This window comes from Gigantopelta aegis, chromosome 4 (genome assembly GCF_016097555.1).
Source record: "Gigantopelta aegis isolate Gae_Host chromosome 4, Gae_host_genome, whole genome shotgun sequence".
NCBI lineage: Eukaryota > Metazoa > Mollusca > Gastropoda > Neomphalida > Peltospiridae > Gigantopelta > Gigantopelta aegis.
In genome coordinates, this window is record NC_054702.1 from 11,399,835 (window position 1) to 11,423,435 (window position 23,601).

Sequence of the window (23,601 nt, forward strand, 5' to 3'; positions counted from 1 at the left end):
TAATCCAGAAATGTTTTCTACAAATTTTATGTTCAGTTTGGTTCACTAGTGAAGTCGTTCTTCTTTCCCCTTTAGGGAATTAAATTATTCAAATATTTAATGGGTAATGCTATGTAGATTTTATTATGAAACTAGCCCACTTTATGACATTCTGTAATGCAGGCAATTTGGTTTTTAATTACAATAAGTACTATTTAAATAATTTGATGCACACAGCTAAACATTTGTATGAATCAACCTGTCTTGAATGTCATTACAGCAGATATGATTAGGATGGTTTGATCCTCACACATACCCACAGCCTTTGATATATCAGTCATGTGATATTGGTTGGGATGGGTAAAACCAAATGGTAATTTTAATCTCTGGCTGAAATACATTTTGATTTGTTTAAAATAAAGAACAGAAAAAGAAAGAAAAATAGACACAAACGAGACCGAGGCATATTCCTACATATACGTACCTCTACCACCATTTCTTTTCCTTCTTTTTTATTCTGTCTTTGCCTAAATTCTTCTCTTTTTTTAAAAGAAAGTAGAAAGTTGCACGCTTGGAATTTTTGGAACTTGTAGACTACTGTTAGGAACTAATCGAGACAATTAATACTGCCGACTTCGCCGGTTTCCGTAACAAATTCATTTGTGTATAGGCTACGGAAACCACTGTTTAATTCTACTCCATTTTTTATAACTACATGTATAGTATAAATGAATTAGCTAGCCTCTATCAGACATTGTGTCCTATTACCTTTGAAAAAGTAAATTATTATAATTTATTGTAAATTACATATAAATAGGCAAAGGAGTTCTGGTTGACTGGTACGTCTTCGAAAATGTCTGTTTAACCATTATTTTCCAATTTGCTTATCACTGAGAAATACCAGTCATATATTTTAAATCTTTGCATGGAAGCTAACCTGTACGTCACGTTTTAAATTTTTATTGTCTATTAAACAGATCTTTCTATTAGCTACATAAGGTACCGTATGAAAATTGCTGATTTTGTAAATAGTGGTAATGAATATAAAAAATTATTTTACATGCGTGGTTAAGTGCAACGTGCATTGTTTTTCACACTTGTCAGATTCAAATTACATGCACTGTACGAGGGCGATTGCACTTGCACACTTCAAAAACGAGGGTCTGATACCAATAGTGAGGTAAATATCACCCCAAAATACGGATACGGAACCTGAAATGTCAATGCCACACAGCTCTATCTACTTGTATAAATGCTATAACTGAATAGTCTTCATATATATGTATAAAGATGGTTTAAGTATGATTTATGAAAAAAGGGATGACATCACCTTTCCAATAGTCAATTTTCCCTTTATGTCAAGCAATATACCTAATTCTTCTCCAGCTTTTGGCATCAACTAGGGCAACATCAAAAACATTTAAAAATTGGTTGACATTTGATTCATGTTTCTCAAATTGCCTTTAGCTCTTAAATCCTTTGATAGACGAGTCTTCATCTGCACTACCACCTTAGTTAAAAGATGCTGAAATTGCTTTTAACTCTTAATCATTTTAATGGATGGCTCCATCTTTGGTATGTTTGTTCACCAGATGAGTCTTTTAGCAGCACTCCTTCAGTACTATAATTATAATGTCAAGGCAAGAAAAGGTCACTTGGAACTGTTTATAAAAGTTTTTTCCAATAGTTTTTTAACTTTCATATTTGGTTAAGTGAATGTTTTAATATTTGGTATACATTTTCACTAAGTTATATTCTTTAAAGTTGTTCTCATATGATAATAATAATAATAATAATAATAATAATAATAATAATAATCTTTATTTAAAGAAGTGACACATTCAGTACAAATAGAGACTATATGGCATTCTCAAAACTATCAACATCATAAACTAAATGCCTTCAGACCATCAAACCCCAAACACAGATATGAGAACAAGTTATTAATAAATGTACAGGAACTTAAATTGTTTGAAACAGTTTTAAACTACATGTGTACTATGGAAAATATTGTAATTATGAACTATGCTCTAAATGAAACATTTGGGGTTATGTAATGTATTTCAAATGTTATAGGAATCTGGTGCTGGATTAATGTTCCCTTTACCTACTTTTTAAAGTATCAGTATTGATTTATGTTTTTACTCTTCAGCAATCTAGTCTTTCCTAAGATTGTACACAACTTTTTAAAAACATGTTTGAGTAATTGTGGTGGTGGTGTTTTTTGTAGACTCTGCACCCATTGTTAGAAGATGGATGCCATGGGGATGAAACACCAGAGCCATACAAAAAGGTTTTTAATATTTTATTTGTACATGCAAATTCATGATAACAATATCATTACTAATTAGTTGCATTCATATTTTTCTTCTAAACTATTAAAATGTTACGTATAACAAATTAAATATATAGCAATTAATGGTAATTAACATATTTTAATATGCACGACCACAGATTAAATTAGGGGCTAACCCTATTAGGACTTTATTCATTTGGCTTCATTATGTCATTACAAAACATGCACTATTCTTTGCTTAAGTTAAACTATAATGCATTTTCACTTTAAAATTTGTAGTGGTAAAATGTTTGTTTTATCACCACATATTTTAGGACAGATTCTTTTGTATAAATATGTTGTGTTTGAATTTTACACACTAGTAAAGTACAACCATTTTATCTTGAATATCCTTTAGTAAGTTCCAGTACTTTAAATGAGCTTTCATGTCAAGTAGTTAAGACCGTGGTTCAAATTCTACTTGAGGTACATGTAGTTCATACTCTTCTTACAATAAATATATAGTCATAGACAAAACCGCTACATTCTTTCATTAGCATATAGGGATCCTTTATATGCACTTCCCCACAGAAAGGACAGGATGCACAGCCCTTAAAATACCAGTTGTGATGGGGAAAATTATAGTAAAGATAACAGATGGCAATAACATGTGTTATATTTCAAGGTTGCCTTTATTGGCATTTCCAACTGGGCTCTAGACCCGGCCAAGATGAACAGAGGAATTCTTGTCCAGAGAGAGGTTCCTGATGAGATGGAACTTCTAGAATCTGCAGAGTAAGTGTATTGAGAACTTTTTTCCTGAGAGTATGAAGTATGATTTGCGCCTGCACACACACACACAGAGACGGACAGACACACACACTTACAGACAGACACACACACTTACAGACAGACACAGAAAGAGATAGAGACCGACACACACATGGAGACATACACACACACACACACACACACAGATATATATATATATATATATTGTTGTGGCCATGTCCCAAGGATATCGACAAAGTCCAGAGAATACAAATAATATCCACAGATGACAAAAACGAAGTGTTCCAGTTTTCAGAACTATAAATTTATTTAAAGGTGATGAGTAAATGATAATAAACTTAATGTTCACAGGTAAGTTTCCAACATATAGATAGATCTCTTCCTTTCAGCTCTAGTTATATCAAACCAGTGAGAATTGTATCCAATAAATGTTAACTTCACTGCAGCTTATGGTTACTTGTAAATATTACTTTCATAAAGCATGTTAACTAAATAGAGATAGTAATATAATAAAATTTACTTTAGAAATGTTTAAATTATTTCAGTGTCAATTTAAATGTATGTAATATAATAAAGATGTAAAGTTGGACACGGGGACATGCTTTTAATGTTTGCTTGTCAGACCGCGAATGAGCGAGAGAACAACCAACCGTGACGTCTGTTGACAAAACATGTCAAACTGCCATGTCAAAACAGTCGATCAAATGGAAATTTATCCCAGGTTTATTTATGAGCCCATGGGATGTTTTCAGTGTGTAAGTACACACACTTTGCAATTAAGGAAATATCTACATCAATAATATTAATGTCAACATTGTGTCATAGCTTTTATATGCACAGGAATCTGGGAATTAAATAAAGTCGAAAACCGCAAGGCCAAAACACGGACTTCAAGCATTAAATTAACACAGTTAGCGATCGTAATATACTAATATCCCATAAATAAATTACGGCGACTATTTACAAACATAGTTTCATACACTATACACATACTATTATGAAATACAATTAAATGTAGCTCGCATTGTGCATACGATCACTAATAACAATAGTTATGCAACTTTGTTTTTGTGTATAGTGCGCGACACGACAAACTGCACTACTAAGAATTTCATTAAACAATAACTATAATAAATGGCATAGCTCCAGACATTACAGAATACAAGCAAATATGCCAATAATTACTACTAAATGTAAAAATAAATTTTCTGTTTTGTCCAATATTAAAATTACTTGAGAAAAGTCCATGTGACAGCACACAGTTAAGAACATTGTTGGACAACCATGACAATATATATATATATATATACACACACTCACACACATACAGACAGACACACATACACAGAACACGCGCCACACACACACAAAATAAGACATACCATATGTACAAACCACACAGTAAGAATATTATTTTAAATGCTGTAGCATTCATTTTTTAACAGAGGAATATGTGCAAGCAATCCAGGTGTTCTGCAGAGTATCAGTGTACTTTTACCCGAGTTGGCCGAGGCTTATAAAGCAGTGTTTGAGGAAAATCTTCACAAACGTGAATTCTTTGGATTGAGGGATTTTTACAGGTATGTTAATTGCATAATGAAATTAGGTTTTTTGAAGCAAACATGTTTAAGTTCTTCAATTGTTGAATATTCAAATCTATAGTCTGTCCCACGGGGAATGCCTTTTTTCATGCTATGCTATTTACTACATGTTATTTATTTCCAAGCCGATTGTTTTCTAAATTAGACACAAAATTGTTTTTTTTTCTTATTTCCAAAACACTTTTACTTTTCTACTTATGTCAGACAAAACTGAAATTATTTACAAAAACACTTTGTAGGAGGATGGAACGGAATATAGATAATATGTTTTTAGATGATATTAAACTTTGTATATATTATTATTGCTACTGTAGCAATAGTTCTTTAGTTCTTTACACACCCTTTGGTGAGAATATCATTTGTTATTTATGATAACACCTCAGTGGATCCATTCAACTGATGGGGTTTTTTCTCGTACCAACCATGGCACCACAACTGGTCAAAGGCCATGGTATGTGTTTTCCTGTCTGGTGCATGTAAAAGATCCAAATGTTTGACATCCAAAAGCCAATAATTAATGAATCAATGTGCTCTAGTGGTGACATTAAACAAAACAAACAAAAAATTATGATAACACACCAATAACATGCATGTGTGATATCGATTTAAAGACATATACTACTCCTAGATAATGACGCATACAATCCAATCAGCTAGGTACAGTTAACCTGAAACTGATTGCTCTATGATGTAGTTGTGATGACGTACTCATGAATCACTGTCATAATTGATGATATCAGGTGTTCGTAAAAGATGAGCATATTCAGCCCCACTGGTTGTGCCTGTCATGAGTACTGCCACCATAGCTGTCAAGTCTGTCATGAGTACTGCCACCATAGCTGTCAAGTCTGTCATATAAAACGAGGAAAAAATAATAAATGTGCAAGTTTCACATAAGAGATGAAAAATTATACACAAGTTCAAAATATGGAATAGCATCAGTCATCATTTTGGTCGATGATGCATCATATTTATTAGATACAGCCTCCAAATGTCTACCATACAACTTTTTGAATGCACTGCACTTAGAATACAGTCCCTGGACATATCATAAACTCAATGGAACAGCTTCTGTCCCAGAATGATATGGCGTTCTTTGAAATTTGCATACAATGAGCATGCCCTAAACCAATTTCATTTCTATGAAGAAAATATGGCGATAGATTTGTGAGTCTTATTTATGTTTGAGATGGGGGAAGGTGAATTATTAAAGACGAAAGAAAAATGGAAAAAAATACAATTTTATAATAAAAAAATATTAAAAATATTTCAGCTTGGTGAAGATGGTGTATGCATTTGCTGCACAGCAGCCACGTCCCCTCTGTTGGCACCAGCTGGAACACTCAGTACGTAGAAACTTTGGTGGCCTCGATACTGTGGATCCTGTTGAAATCTTCAAAGACAAGATTACTACTGTATCTAAACGAGAAAAGGTTAGCAAGTTATTGGTTTCAATATATATATATCCAGAAAACAAATCATGGGAAAATCACATTCTAGTTGATCAGGGAGTGGCAAGAAATGTTTGCTGAATGTGACATTAATACGAAGTGATCTTGAGTCTATCACATTAAAAATGCAAGTTCACACACTTGTCAAATGGCAAGTTCATGTCATGATTGTTTTGGGGGTGGACATGTCATGGTGTGAGAAGAGATCGCAAAAAACAGATGTACAGATCTTGAGGCCTCATTGCACAGTTGTACCAAGAACAGATCCTGATTATGCATGAGTTAACTTTCATGACAGCAAATGGTGGGATATTTCAGCATGACGTTACTAGCCCGCGTCATTGTGGACTTCTTTAGTCAACACAATGCTGTGAAAACATGGTGTGAAATTCTGCAAAAAGCAAAACATTGACTTTGTAAGTACATGTTAATTTGCCATGACTGAAAAGGACCGTATACACATCATGCCGCTAATACTTGATACTGGGAATATAAGGGTTTTACCATTTTGGGCATATTGCATTGTTATAATATCTCATTTTCCAGTTCAGTCTATCATCGCTTCAAAATGGTTCAATGTGTGATAGAATTGCTTGGGGGACATAACATATTTAGGGCCATCACCCATTTGTAATTCAAAATTGGAATCCTACATTTCATTGAATAATGAATGGCCCCAAGTGATGATGCAATAGGGAATCTATCATTCCCCATTAGTGGATATACTAAAAATCAGGCATTTTATTTTGGCAGTTAGAGTTGAATAATTAAACTAATGTTCTTGTGAACTTTCATTTGTGATGTAATTATTTAACTAACATCACTTCATGTCAGTGTCAATCAGCAAACATTGCTTGCTGTTCCCCAATTGACTTGAATGTGATTTTTTGAAGTTTTTGCATATGTATTGAAAGCAGTAGAATCTACTTAGTACTTAGGCATGAAACATTTAATTTTCTCACCAGTATATAGTTGTAAAATTTATGCTATTACAGGGCTCAAACTTAACAACGGCCAATTCCTTAGCAAGTCATTGTGCTCTACTGATGGCAGTTTTTTGCTCGGTGAGAGGGTGCATTGTCATCATGAAGCACCCAATTGCCCTCGCGCCATAGTTCAGGCCATTTCCGCCAAATATCCTCGCTCAAATGCCTCAGAACATTGCAGTAGAACTTGCTGTTGACGGTCTGGCCCCTGGGGACGAATTCACGGTGAACAACCCCATGAATGTCGAAGAAAACGATAGCATGCGGGGATTGAGCTCGTGGAAGGTCGCCCAGACCTCTTGTCGTCATCCAGTGATGTTCTGCCACTGTTGAATCATGCATGCCACTCGAAACACCTCGCACAACTCATTGCTTCATTGCAATACACATGACGAATCATGTCAAAAGTCTCAGTTGCAGATTTACAGAGTTTGACGCAGGATTTGATGTTCTCTCTCTGCTCTAGTTTGCAGTCCATGATGACATCGCAAATGTGCCCGTGGACATAGTCACAAAAACTCCTGTAGCACAACACAAGATGTTCACAGAATGACGCCACTCGGTAGACTGCCTGATGATAGTTACTGCTAATCCCCACAGCACGCGCATCCCCGTACTGCCATCTGTTGGCGTGCTATGGAAGTAGTCTCGGAACTTTTTGATACCTCGTATATATATACATGTATATATATTGTTTTTATATATTTAAATAAATAATTAGGTGTATGTTTGTGCCAGATGTGAACAATGTACACCTCGGCATTACCATACGGGTTCTGTTTTGGTCTTCGTTCAGTGAGAAATGTTTTCGTGACGTACTCCACCCGAAGATGAAAAACGTTATTAAAAATTATTTTTGTTTTCTACACTCCTCCCCCCCCCCCCAATATTTAAATACATCGTATTGAGATGTATCCTCATGTCAAATCCCATGTTTGTATATGCCATATTTAATGACTTATTGACATTTCCTTCTTTGGACGGTGAATACAGATTTCGTTATGTACAGTCCGAACATGAAAAATTCGAAAATTTCCTACATTTATTTTTTTAGCATATATAAATACGTCATGCCGAGGTGTATCTTTGTGCCAGATATGAACAAGGTACACCTCTGCATTAACATTCGGGTTCTGTTTTTGTCTCCAGGTAACTTTCGGGCTCCGGGCTGTAAACATGACTAATGAATTATGAATGTAAGAGATAAAAAAAAAAAAAAACCTGCCAGTTATGTTGAGATATTTTTAAATTATAGTTCCATTTCCAACTATTTGTTATTTTAAGGCACAATATACTGATTTACTTAGAAAGGCAAAGAACCTGAAATAGTAAAGTCGGTAATATTTGGTTATGGACAATACCGAACAAAACTTGGGTCTTAGATATAAAATCTTACTGTACATACACAGTATGTAAACATATATACTGTCAATAAAGTAATAATGTGCATTCTTTAGTTTAAAATGTTCATGAAACAGTTAGAAAATAAATTGTATTTTTGTTAACACCAAGTAAACAGTAACCTTGTTAAAACCCAATGGTAATCATAAATTTGAACAAAATCATTCAACTTTGAATAGAACTATAAAAGGTTTGAAACGAAACTAATAACATTTCCCATATTTAAAAAATACAGTTTTAGAAGGTTTGAGATGATTATTAATGGTTTCCATTTCATCAGTTGCAAATCTATTGTTCATGGTCGTATGTGACATCTGGTAATGTCCATAACCAATCAACTGAACATATTTATTTTCAAAATATTAACATTTCACATGAGTATTAAGCTTGCTACTTCTATGATGTTTCAGTGTAACTTATTTTTTTTACTATATATGACTTGTTTGTCAAAGTAAATTTTAGAAAAGATTTGACTGAAATGGGTTTTTTTCAAATTTCATCTTAAACTCTAAAACAAAAGAGAAATAAAATGGTAATTTGCAAAAATATATCATATTCATATTACATCTACAGGGCACAATATTTCACGCGAACTACCGTTCTGTTCGTGTGTCAGTTACGCAAAATTAAATTTATGCGAACCACAAACTGGTTACGTCATGACCTGTAAACATTCAAAAATTAAAACTTGCAAATTTCATGATTATAGGACGTTTATTCACGCAGACATATTACTAGTATTTCGACAAATGTTTTAGGCTGAATTTTAGATACTTGATGCACAGCAAATCAGTAAACAACGTTATATTTCAACAGTTGTAATTTGCAACCAGTCTAAAGTAAATGTTCAGTATAGAGTCGAGCCAAAAGTTTTAAAGAAATGTGCTCAGACTGCTGGGGACGGCTAAATTATCTGCTGCTATTTTATCTCTAAAGGAATATATGTAGACATAATATTGGATTGCATTAAATTTTACATATGTTAAAAATAGTTTTAACGTAAAAAGGAATCCAAAAGTGTCACAAAAATTGAAAAATACTAACATTGCATAATGAACTTTAAAAAAACAAACATTTGGAATGTCACTGTAGTATAGAAGTACCATCGATAAAGTGAAAGTAGCATAGCCACTGCAAAACGCAAAAAGGAATCCTCCAAATGATTATGTATATATTTCAAAGGCGTATAGCGCCCATTGCGCACAGTACGCATGTGCGTAATGCAAAAACAAAATCCGGGAATAGGTTGAGGCTGTTTGTAATTGTTCTGTAAAATATCCTCTTAAAATTGACTCGAAAAAAAGAAATGCCTCTGAAATTAAAGGCTCAGATTGCATCTACAGGTGTCATGAGTTTCAAACGTTTCACAGGGTGAGGCCCCCCGAATATCCCCGCTCGGGCACGCCTTTGGCGTGCGTAATGCTAAGAAAATATCTGGCTACGCCCCTGTATTTTGTTTCAGTACTGGGGCTGATATTCAGTTCTTTTATAATATTGTTAACTTTAGCAAGCATTAAAGACATTTTTTTTGGTAAAATGTATTCTTTTGTATTTGTTTTAACTTTATGTTTCAGCTAAAAACTATGTATTTAAAATATAATTTCAATGTAATTTTGAGGTAACCGATCAGGTAACCCACGGGTTTCGCAAATATAATTCATGTAACTGAACAATTGGTTACCTAGGTAAAAACCATGTGAACCGACTTCCGGTTCCCTCAGATTTAGAAATATTGTCCCCTGCATCTATATTTTATTGGTATTACTGTTGACATTCAATTACTTAGTTGTGGGCAAGTTACAGACACTACAGATGCCTTAATTTGTAAAATGTTTGTAACATTAAAACATATTGCAGTTTTTATTCCTAAATCATAACTACAAGTATTTGTGAGAAAATTCAGTTCAACATAATTTAATTTCACTTAATTTTTAAAGACTTGATGTCCATATAGTATGAGGTATAGACAAAAAAAAGCATAACAAACTAGTACATTTACATAAATTGTAATAGCTTTTGCGCCGGATAACCAATTTGTATAAAATAACTCACATGTTAAAGAGAATTGAATTGTTTGCAAACCACTGTCATTTTAACATAAAATATGTTCAATATATTTTTACAAGAAAGGGATGATTTCAGTGAAAATTAAAATGGAAATCTATAACGACATAAAGTACCTTAATTTGACCCACTAATTGACTCAGTGTGCAATTTTTATCGAAATGAGATACCTTAAATACTCCAAATAGTTAGGTGTGATGTATATGCATCGACACAAACCAAACAGTTATGTGTTGGGCCAAAATATTTCATTGTAGGATAGCATAACATACTGATGTATGATTTGGTCCCTTTATTGTAACAACGTCTTAAGTTCGAGCCCTACTATTAACTTAAACATGTTTAAAACTGTTTAGAAATTTTAAAATATTTTCTTTTGTTTTAAGAATGACCCTTTTGATATTATTTCTCTATAATGATCCAGTTATGATTTAACAGAATGGTTATATGTTTGTAGCAACATGAAAATGATCCTGTCAACACTACAGCTGGTCTGATAGAAGCAGCTCTCTTTGGAGATGGCACTGGAAGGTAGATAATGTAGATAATGCATTTTAACATTGACTAAGTTAAACTCTGCAGCTAATTATAAAAACATCAAATCTAATCAACTAACCCATTATTCACAGTCAAGACTGAATCTCTGCACAATGCATTTTGAATTTGGCAACATAGTGGTTGGTTTCATGAATCTCTGCCTAGAATCTTTATAGGACAGCCACTCTCGAGAAGATCCTTTGTTGGACAATACAAGATCCTGCACTGCTCAAAAGAGTACTGTCACTCCCAGACTAGCATACTAAATCATAACAATCACAAGACTGAGCTAATTGGAATAAATATAGCTGTGATGACATGCACTTACGAATCACTGTCAAAACTGATGATATCAGGTGTTTGCGAAACTGCTGTCAGGTCTGTAAAACGATGAACAAATGAGCAAGATCGAGTTTTACCAAAGAAATGAAAAAGTATGCACACGGTCAAAATATTCAACAACATCAGCCACTATTTTGGTCAGTGATGCATCATATTTACTATAAAATGTTTTGAATGCCCTCAGGAGTTCCTGAACATCATAATCCTGATGGAACAACATCTGTACCAGAATGATATGGTACACTGTATGTGTCAAAGCTGCATACAATGAGGTATTTTAGAAACTGTCATATATAGACACCAAAAGCTGGAGCACGAAGGTATATTGCTCCAGATAAAGGACAAAAATACTATTGGAAAGTTGAATCTGAACGACATAACCCAGTGATACAGCGCTCGAATTGATGCGCGGTCGGTCTGGGATTGATCCCCATCGGTGGGCACATTGGGCTATTTCTCACTCCGTACAGGGCAGCACAAGTGGTATATCAAAGAGTGTGATATGTGCTATCCTGTCTGTGTTATGGTGTATATAAAAGATACCTTACTACTATTAGAAACATGTAGTGAATGTCTTCTCTAAGACTATATGTTGAAATTACCAAATGTTTGACATGTGATAGCCAATGATTCAATGTGCTGTAGTCGTGTTGTTTAACAAACAAACAAACATTATATCTCTGCACAGTGCAGTCGAATGGACATTTGGCAAAATAGTGGTTGATTCCAGGACAGCCACTTCCAAGAAGATTCTTTACTGGAGATTTCATCAAGTCATCCCTTTTGTCATACAGCTTAGTTTGTTGATCAGTGTCGCTTTGAATCTTTATGTACATATCAAGGTACGAAACTGAATTGATACTAACTTTTGTGGTTAAATAAATAGAAGGTAATCTGTAATCCTACTATTATTGAATAACTGAAGTTAAAAGTTTTAGCCAGATTGCTGTGTTTTGATTATTCGGAAATTCTTAATCATATGCATAGAAAAATAAATTACTAATTGGCACAGTGCTTGTCCATTGGGGTTCTTATTTCCTGTCTATATGTCCTATCCCTAAATCTGACAAATATGTTATCAGTGAGAAAGGAATAGCATATCACAAGAATAAGATTGTGGTGGATGATCTGTTTTAAATGGTTAAATAATATACTCATATGCAATTTTAAGTGCACCAATTCAAGTAAAATATAGTAATACAGTAATTTATTTTATTCAGTGAGAATCGTTATCTTCTGCTTTTGACCGAGAACTATGGAGCTCTTGGAATACTACAACAAATGTTAAGCAAGCATAGAGTTGTCACAATATTTGGAAGCAGTTTCCCAAAAGACCAAGAATATACACAGGTAATGATTTATTTAAACTTTACTTTAACTCTTATCCACCCAGCTTTACAACTAGAAAACGTCATCACTGACCCAAGTTTCCAGTGTGAAATATGTAATTTTGAACCTACATTTCTCAACCTCAAATTGTAAGAAAACTGCTAATCTAATCACAATTTTGATGTGTGTCATAGTTTAGAGGACATATCAGTGAGTCTAATTACCAAAATAAAATTTACAGAAGAACTTAATTAATATTTTTAGAATATATTTTTTAACACCCTACGATCATGATCCATGACATCATTGTTTATGACTCTTTCACAAATTTATTTTCACTTTCAATCAATGACAAGTAATCCCATCCATCATCTACTTCAAAGTCAGTATTATTAGTTATTTTTGGCAAATACATCCTTTACAGAACAGAACAGAACCAAACTTTATTTCACTCAAAGCCACCATCCGGTGGCATCAGAGGAGTACATTATATAAATTATATATACATATACACACATGTTATCATCAATCATTAAATAATAATGTTCAACATGTTTTAAAAGATATAATTCTACAAATGGTGAGAAATGGAACATCAACAATAACTTTTACACAAATTTAAATCGTTTTTTGTTTTCTTTTTGATATTGTGATAACAACTTAAAATACGAATACCAGTCAACAAAATACACAATATGTTCTAACATTCACAGAATCAAGATAGATAACTCCGATTAATGTTGACAGCTATGTTTACGAAGACCAGTTGCGTCTTGACTACAGTCGAGAATATGTTTTTATGTTAGTTTTGTGTGTCTCAACTTCAGTCAAGAATGGGAGGGAAAGAGTTGCTGATTGCCTGATCTATAGCATTCATTATCATTACATTTGACTGAAACATTCACTCTTAGGTGTGGTATATTTATATTAACCTTTTATAACTTGTTCAGAAATAAAGAATTTTCTTTGTTTTAAATATATATCAGTAATATAATATGCAAGGCCATTTTCACAGTCTCCAGTTGTTCTGATTGCTTGTTTTCTTTTGATCTGCACTGTTGACAGCCTTCTTTGTACTTACCCAATGATGCAATGATCTATTTGTGCCCGGGTCTATTGGACACAGCCATATTTGCATGTCACTTAACACATAAGTGGCTCTATACAAAGGTATCTACACGGCAGTCGTATTTTGGGAAAGAAAGCCATGTAAACATCCCTGTACTAAGCACAGATTACTTCTCCTATAAATATAATGGGCAAAATTGACTGCTACAATCTCCTTATTGCTAATTAACAACTTATAATGAGGGTATTAGAAAATATTGTGTCTGCTTAAATTACTTTTTGAACTGTCACTTTGAAGGTATTGTATTAAACAATTTCTAGGTTTGCCGCAACATTAACCGCATCAAAGTGTGTATGGAAACAGGAAACACAGTGATTTTGCTCAACCTTGAAAACCTGTACGAGAGTTTGTACGATGCCCTGAATCAAGTAAGAATCTTAACATTTTAGCCTGAGTGTTTAAACCTTTTAATTTGATTAACAAGATGTGCTGATAAATTAATAATTAGAATTAACAAGTATGTAGGATAGTTAATTATAGCCCTAAGTTTCTTTGTCTTTATAGGACCCTCTGCATGAGTGTGCACTAAAACGATCCCCTGAATCTACATGTACATTAACCGTACTATATAGGTAGACTAGCTGGCCTCAGTGGTGTAGTGGTTATGCCATCAGACTTGAAGCTGGAGTGAGTATACTGACTCAAGTGGGTAGATGTAAGACCACTACACTGACTTCTCTCCACCCACTGTTCTGGACAGACAGCCCAGATAGCTGAGGTGTGTGCCCAGGACACTATGCTTGAACCTTAATTGGATGTGAGCATGAAAATAAGTATAAAGAAACAAATTATATAGGTCATTGTTATCTATTTTGCTTAAAAATCCAAGGGGGGATTCAGCTAGGGTCTCCACGAGTACTCGAGTGCACGGGTCGAGTCTAGCAAGACTTGAGTCCATTCACAAGACTCGAGTACCCGTACAAGGTGGAATATAGTGATCAACTATAATACAATGGACAATGTAGGACAGTGCTTTCAGCAGTAAATAATCAACAATATAAGTTACACAATAATTATATGATCATGTGTTAGTTTCTCTTTTAAACTGGCTGTTCGTGCATCACAACACTGAACATATCAACCAGTTTCTAAATGCAATACAATGGCATTGTTTGGCATCCATGTTCAGGGGGCGGGACATAGCCCAGTGGTACAGCGCTCTCGATGCGAGGTTGGTGTGGGATCGATCCCCGTCGGTGGGCCCATATTGGGTTATTTCTTCTTCTTTTTTCTTTTCTTTTTTTATCCCACTGCCCCCTTTCCTTTCTCGCCTTTGAATTCCATCTCATTTCTTCCCGATCTGGCAATTCCTCCTATCTTTCAACTTCTTTCGCTGCCCACCTCCACATCCCAGTCCTTATCTCTCCAACCACGACAGGTGCTTGTCTCTTGTGGCTATCTGTGCCACACACCTGCCATTCCCCATCAGCTTTTTAGCTGTGGGCTTAGTCTGACCACTTCGTGGAGTGTTCAGTAGTTACTTTTGGCATTGTTAAGAGGCACTTGTAACCACCTACTATGCACCCCTACTACCGGCGGTCGTTAGTTAGTTAGTTAGTTAGACCAGCTTTATTAGCGGCAGAGGACGAGGATGCCAGGTGGGTGCAGGGAAATACACAGACTGCACCCATGGAGGAAGTTGAGACAGGTAGGCGATGGTGTGGACAGCTCAGAAGACAGAGTCGGAAGAAACTGATAGAAAGGGTCGAAACAGATTGAAATCGTGGGAGAAATTGGAAAGTTTTTTTTATATTAAGATAATGAGAATGATAGGCAGAGGGTGAAAGATGAGAAAGATGAATGAATGTGTGACGGGATATGAACCACTGTCGTCATGCAGCTTGATTGTCCAACAGCTTATCCACTAGACCACGGAGCAGATATTATTTTAATGTTTATCTCTTAGGACTGAGGTGGTAAAGTGTTTGCTTGATGCACGGTCGGTCTAGAATCGATCCCCGTCAGTGGACCCATTGGGTTATTTCTAGTTCCAGCCAGTGCACCACGACTGGTATATCAAAGGCTGTGGTATGTACTACCCTGTCTGTGGGATGGTGAATATAAATGATCCCTTGCTGCTAATCGAAAAGAGTAGCCCATGAAGTGGCAACAGCGGGTTTCCTCTCTCAATAGACATGAGGTCCGTAACCATATATTTGATGCCATATAACTGTAAATTAAATGTGTTGAGTGCGTCGTTAAATAAAACATTTCTTTCTTTCTTTCCATGTTCAGCACTGGAATTAAGATGCATAATTCTATTTTACTTTATTCCTTAATCTCATCATCATCTAGTGGAGGCCCTTGATTCAGCGACTGCATGTGTGAATATACATGTAATATTTACAGTGCTTACAATAATAGACCAGTCAGTCGTAAAGTGGTTAGATAGTATATTATCGGTTCTATATAAACAAAGTTTCTTACACACCCATTGGTGAGAACATCATGTGTTATTTTTGATAACGTATAGTTGTTTACACATGTATGTGTGTTAAAAATTTCAAGACATTTGATTGGCTTCTTCTAGGTGATGATCAGGTCACCAATGTCATGTCTAATGAAAAAAAATGCAATAGTTAATCTGACAATCATGTGTCTGTGATGCGTAAGTCAGCTACAAGTGCAATGGCTGTAAATAGCTTTTAGTCAAAAAAGATGTCAAAATTTGCTTAAAACCTGTTTATTTTTAGGATATGTAAGAAATAGAATAATATATCTGTGTCCGTTAGATACCATTTATCTCACAACTTGTTTAAAAACATATCAAACTTGCTTTCGTTCATTAGATACATTTTAAAACAACTTATTGTGCATCTTAACGGCCACACATGTATTATTCTCTGTTTATTAATAATAATAAACTACTAAACAACAAAAATATTAAACTCGTATTTTATGCTGATTTTGCTTTTGTTTTGTATTTGGTTCAGAATAGAAAGCAAATTAACTGAAAATTTGTATTTTTAACCATTTCTTTTATTAGCATGTAGATCCACTTGCTTGGTTTTGGGTTTTTTAACTCTGTTCCTATTTCAAAGTAATTGAGATACAATTATATTGTAATAATAATTTACTGTTTTATTTTTAAAACCAGTACTATTCTCGATTTGGTGGAGAACGTTTTGTTGACCTTGGCTTGGGGACACACCGCGTGAAGTGTCGAGTACACAGAGACTTCAAGTAAGACATAATTTTATAGATACTTATTTAATCATGCAGTGACCGGTAGCAGGATGTCTGTCAGTCAGTAACTCACCTGAGGTGCTTGTGCAGTAGGATCAAACTCCACAATGAAAAACGTTTGACATCCAATAGCCGATGATGAAATAATCAATGTGTTCTAGCGGTGTCAATAAATGTAACAAACTTTTAACTTGAATCAATGATAACATGATAGCTAAGATTCTTTTAGATGTCAGTGCTAGCACAAACAGCAATAGTAAATACCCTATTTGGTATAGTATGTGGTTGGTAAGCTCTTGTTATCGGAGAATAATAAGCTACAAGGAATTACATATTTTATCTCCCAAGAGAATTAGTGTTGTAAACCCGAACCTATGGCAAGGGTTTATAATATTAACTCACTTAGGACAAATAATTTTTACTTTAACTTTCATTTGGTAATTTGTAATTATTTCTTTAAAAAAAATTAAATATAAAAATTGGCCATTAGTTTACACATCACTATATGCACAGTACTTGATGTAATTCAAATGACATTGTCAGCTTATGCAACTGGTAAAATCATTGTATAACAGCGTTCTTTTTGCAGCTTAATTTTTACATTGCAGAATTATAAGACTGATAGCATTATAAAGGAGTAGTATATTACTACAGTTAAACCTGTCTTAGGCGGTCACACAAGGAAGTAGATAAAAGTGGCCGCTTAAAACAGGTGGCCACTGATTACAGGTTGCCACATATATAGTCTATAAAATGTTTGTTGCCGTTTCTTGTTTTACCATCTGTACTGCTAATTAATTGATGTGTGCTTCACAGATGACTATAAATCAAGGTTTTTTTTCTTTTTCAATTTAAATATTTAATTCCTACTTCATGAGGTATATTGCCATAGTAAGTAAATCTACAAATGTCAAGCGTCGCCTGCCCAGAGGCAATTAGATGCATTCCAGAGACATACTTTCTTAACTGATACACAGTAGAGATGTCGGGACTGAATGGGCACTAGTATTCCTGAAGGTGTGAAGATCGGTTATTTGCTGCACCTTATTGCTCTTGTTAAAATATCCCTTTTATATAATAGTAAACATTCACCGTGGCCGCTTAATACAGGTATTTTTGCGATTTGGAATGCAATTTAGGTGGCCGCTGGCTGTGTTAGACAGGTGGCTGCTTATTACAGGTGCGTTTACACTAAATTGTTTGGGAGGGGAACAAGTGGCCGCTTAAGGCAGGTGACCGCTGGAACAGGTTTGACTGTATATTGGAAAAGCTACTGCTTATGCAATTGTACCATTTCATGTTTAAGAAACAATTTAAATGAAAATGTTCTTGTAAATTGATATACATCATAAATGTTACTGGTAAACTGACTTATGAATGGAAACCTTAAATTAATGATAACAAAGTTCCAGCATAACAAACAAAAAACCAAATGCAGGCCTCTGAGAATTAAATGTTTCCGTAACCCATTTCATTTTGCATAACCTGTTACAAATGATTGTGTAAAATATTTTTTATGTTTTTACTTATTTTGGCAAGAACGAAAAATGGGGAAAACTAGACTTGTGTGAAAGACGTAATTTTTAGAGGCCTGAAATGTAATTTTTAAGGTTATAGTCAATCGGTGACTTTAGAAGAAATGTATATATTGTGCAGTTACCAAAACATATTACCTTGGATATTTAAGCCCAGATGGAGAACCTTCAGACTTGCATTCAACAAAAGATAAAATATTACAAGGAATACAGATAGTCATAATTTTAACTGCTTTATGGATGTCAGCCTTTTGAGCAAACCCAGGATCGTTTATTTTTACGAAAATCAAATATGTTTAAAACAACTGTTTTCATCATTATGCATACATTTGATAGAAAACTTGGAATTAAGCTCCTGGGCAGATGTTTTTATTCCTGTATTTAGATATCATTCAGAGTGTTAGATACTTGAGATGGAATACAATTCAATGCTGGAGTTTTATATTGAACATTTCCTTAATTTCTTTATAAGTTTGTTATTATGATTGTGATAACATTAAATATTAACAGGTACATGCATTTTAATAATAATTATTACATTTCAGACTGATTGTTGTGGCAGAGAAGCAGATTGTGTATGAAAAGTTCCCGATTCCTCTGATAAATCGGCTGGAAAAACATTTCCTGAGATTGAACAACATAATGGATGATCGCCAGTCCCATTTTGCAGTTGAACTTGACTTCTGGGCAAACCGTTTTGTTACAAAATACCAAACAGGGTATCCAGTGTTTTGTATTACAGTATGACAGTGCATACAATTTTATTGTCTCACCTTTACGATATACATGTAGGTATTACTTTTCCGATGGCAGTGATGGTGCATCAGCTTTTGCATTAAAGCTTAACATGAAAGTTTCGCGTTTACATAATGTTTTCACAAACTGTAAGTCCTAGATCAATGAAACTTGATTTATAATATTGGTGTTCATCACATTATTTTTTTAAAGTTAATTTTTGTTTAAATATGATTTTTGTTTTTTAACATGCATTGAAATAAATATCTAATAAGTTTATGGTAATTAGTGAGGAATTTAATTCAACAGAATTTATATGCCAAGAAATATTTGTAATTAAAGTTTATATCACCGAGTTGGGGGTAGTGATACCTATAAATATGCTAACAAGTGGGGTATTTTGTAACATTTTAGAATTTGTTTTAAAGATTTAACAGAGAAGAGACTGTGAATGTTGCCGATGCTTTCATGGGCTACCATCCAGACACCACTGCAGCCATTGTTTTGCACTTGTGGAATGAAAAAGATTGCCATGATGCTGATAAAGTAAGATTATTATTTTCTGCAGCTTAAGTAAGACGATCACAGTGGCTAACTCAATGCTGTAACCACCGTATCATGTACTAAACTTAGTGTCATTGGGAAATGGTTTATTATCCTGTAACAGTTTTCTGGTTCATATACATTTAAACTGTAATTTCTTCCATTTGTTTTCCAAAACTACAAGCCCAATTCCAAGCAAATTTTGTTTGAAACTTTGTTGACACATGGAGAAACAAATTTGTGAATTTGGTCTTTCTGACCAAAAGAGGTAACTTAAATTAAGAGGTAAAAAAAATCTTCTCAAATTACTTCCAGTTCCAACCAAATTTAATTTGTTACAAGCTTCCTTGGCAGATGGAAAATTAAATTTATAAATTTGGTCATTCTCTCACACTCACACACACATATGCACGCACGAGCACACACACACACACACACACACACACACACTCACACACACATATGCACGCACGAGCACACACACAAACACCTACCAGGACCTGGGATTTGGGACCCAGAATGCAGGGCTCAAACTTAAGAATTTGTCTCCCATGGCAATTCTTTTTTTAAATTACCAGTGGTGAAATAACCCACAGACGGCAGTTTTCACCCTGGCTATGGAAATTGTTTTAAAAACTGTCTTACAGCAAATAAACATGACTGAAATATTAATTTTCTGTATGTAGACATATTTCAAATGTTCAAATGTTATATACTGGCAGATAATGTACACCAGGTGTATACATTTTGCCATCATTGAGATGCTCCTGAACTACGGCAATTTATATCTCAACAATGGCAATTGCCGTCGGTGCCATCGGTAAGTTTGAGCCGTGAGAATGGGATAGTTAAGTTCATTAAAAAAACACATCTTCTTCTCTACTTCCAGAAATGCCATAACCAAATAGTCTTCATAGATTAAAAGATCAGTTAATGGGGAGGGACTGACATTTAGAAATTCATTTTAAACTGTAATTTCTTCAGATCTACTAAACATGCATTTCCAACTAAATTTGGTGGGAAGATTCCTTGACCACTAGTGAAACAAAATCATGGATTAGGTTATTCTAACTCCCCTGTAAAATGGGTACATTCGATCTGTGGGTCTGGTGAGGTTGACAATTTACTCAGGTAACTGTTCATAGGCCTCTTTGTTTTTAAAGTTCTATTTACGAACATATTTACATACTGCATACACTTGTAAAAATATTCTACCATTAAAAGTTTGCTTCACAATATTACTTTAATTAAAATATTTACATTTTGCTAAACTGCAAATTGTTTAGTGCTTAGCATGTTTTGATACATGTCCATAGATCTACTATAAATAGAGGATAATAAACGAGTGACCAGTTATTATCAAATTTATGTCCCGAGTGAAATAATTTTCAGTTGACACGAGCTTTAGCGAGTGACAAATGAAAATTATTTCACGAGGGACATAAATTTGATAATAACTGGTACCGAATTTGTTATTCTATTTATTACCTCAGCTATTTTTTCTCTAAAAGCCTTTATTTTCGACACACATGCACGAAGCCCAACCTGTATAGAAATGATATAAACCACTTTACGCACTGTTCTGAGAATTGCTATAACTTTGTAATTTAATAACGTTTGTAGATCATTTTTAAAAACAAAAGTTCCCTTTATTCTGCTACAAAACCTATAAGGAATTGCATTAAAATGACATTTTGTTATAAATTTAACACCAAAAACAGAGAGCCGTAAACGCAAACTCTTTAACCTACATGACGTCATATTGTGTGTTTGCCAAATCGTGATGACATCTTATTTACATGTAGTACCGACAAGGTCATTGGTTTGTAAACGTCAAATTGTCCAATAAAATTGTTCGTTAGACCAATGCAAAATATTTCTCACTGAGAAAATATGGAAAATATTTTCCCTGTTATGAGTGACCTCTGAGGTAATAATAAATGTTCTTTAAGGTAATTTTTAATTATGAATCACTGTCATGCTTGTTATTTTCATTCCTCTATCATCAATTTTTGAAAAATTAAATTATCTATTTGTCAATAATTTAAAGAAATTGAGTTTTAAATTATGTTAAATATCAGGCTGGATATAAGTTTTCCCTTTTGTATAAGGCAGAATCTGGGAGGCATGTTTGACCACTTTGTGATAGCTTTCACTTACAATACATATCATGGATATACTAGTATGAGTCCTCTGAAAATGGTGCCTTGTAGAACTCAGAAACAGGTATAGACATAAATTCAGTAAAATCTAAATCTACATCTCAAAGTTATTGGTGCAGGCAAGGATGTGTGAGGTATTGTTAATTTTGAGGTAAATAAACAAACATATGTGAAAAGATATATTTAAAATAACACTGTGTAACATAATTTTTTTTAGTGTTTAGTGTAGAGCATTTTGTCATTTTACCTTTATGTTATGGACCAAAGACCTATAGGTGAACATCGCAGTCAGCCAGTCTTGTTGTTCTAGTACTCACATGACAAAGACCTATGGTTAACTGACTTCCTGATAATTAATAATGGCAACTTATCTGGTCTGGTTACTGCAATGACAATTATCACCTTTCAACACCAGTGTATATTCTGGCATGATGTGAAAATGGCGTTTGATTTTGGGATAAGTTCACTGTATGTACATGATTATATGTTTCTCTTTTCAGTTCTTTGAAGATTGCAAAAAGATGCTTTTGTGGTGTGCTACACCAGATGCTGTTCTTCGTCTTACAGAAACCCGACTATACAATGAGAAAGATTGGGTTTTAGATACTTATTTTAGAGAACAGCCTCACGATGATATCTTCAAATACATGATGTTCAAGCTTGACAGATCCAAGAGTAACAGTTTATATGCTCAGGTAAATAAGAATTGTTTTTATATTTCTGCCATAATAGCATTAAATGGAAAAACATTTTAAAAAATTTCTCTAAGTTAAATTATATGTTTATGATTTGACATTCATACATCAATGAAAATGTAACTGTTTTACAGAATTGCGGAATTTATTAATTTATTTAATGTCTAACATAACGATATGATCCATGTATTCATCATTACATTCGAGTTCATATCTTTTGAATGATTCATGAAATAGTTTTTTGCAGTTCAGTTTAATAGTACATCACATATTACATACATTTTGACATTCTGTGCAAAGGTAATACCCATTGTTACTTTTAACTGATTTTTATATGCCCGTCTATGAAGGATCGTATTATGGTATGGCGTTGTCCGTACATCTGTCTGTTAAGTTTTTCTTGTCAGGACCATATCTTGCATACAGATGCATACAGGGCCATCAAACCTCACATGTAGGAACAACTTGGGATGGCGGTATGTTGTGTACTATTACTAGGTCACTTTGAGCTACTTTTCACAGTCTACTGCACATAACAGTAAATCCTTGTCCAGACCAAAGGGGCGGGACGTAGCCCAGTGGTAAAGCACTCACTCGATGCGCGGTCAGTCTGAGATCGATCCCCGTAGGTGGGCCCATTGGGCTATTTCTCGTTCCAACCAGTGCACCACGACTGGTATATCAAAGGCCGTGGTATGTACTACCCTGTCTGTGGGATGGTGCATATAAAAGAACCCTTGCTGCTAATCGATGAAGTGGCGACAGCGGGTTTGTCTCTCAATATTTGTGTGGTCTGATGCCGTATAACAATCAATAAAATGTGTTGAGTGCATCGTTAAATAAAACATTTCTTTCTTTC

The 23,601-nt window shown here is 34.3% G+C and overlaps 1 protein-coding gene across 1 annotated transcript in view; it reads left to right on the forward strand.

Annotated features, from left to right (window-relative positions):
• The window catches only part of LOC121372382 (E3 ubiquitin-protein ligase rnf213-alpha-like), a 196,219-nt gene that overhangs the window by 105,152 nt on the left and 67,466 nt on the right, over positions 1-23,601 (forward strand). The window contains exons 36-46 of the mRNA XM_041498686.1: positions 2,210-2,272; positions 2,940-3,049; positions 4,492-4,626; positions 5,921-6,080; positions 11,007-11,080; positions 12,649-12,778; positions 14,147-14,254; positions 16,984-17,069; positions 19,153-19,326; positions 19,771-19,888; positions 22,548-22,742. Coding sequence (XP_041354620.1) covers positions 2,210-2,272; positions 2,940-3,049; positions 4,492-4,626; positions 5,921-6,080; positions 11,007-11,080; positions 12,649-12,778; positions 14,147-14,254; positions 16,984-17,069; positions 19,153-19,326; positions 19,771-19,888; positions 22,548-22,742 — 1,353 coding nt within the window. The remainder of the gene's footprint in view (positions 1-2,209; positions 2,273-2,939; positions 3,050-4,491; positions 4,627-5,920; positions 6,081-11,006; positions 11,081-12,648; positions 12,779-14,146; positions 14,255-16,983; positions 17,070-19,152; positions 19,327-19,770; positions 19,889-22,547; positions 22,743-23,601) is intronic.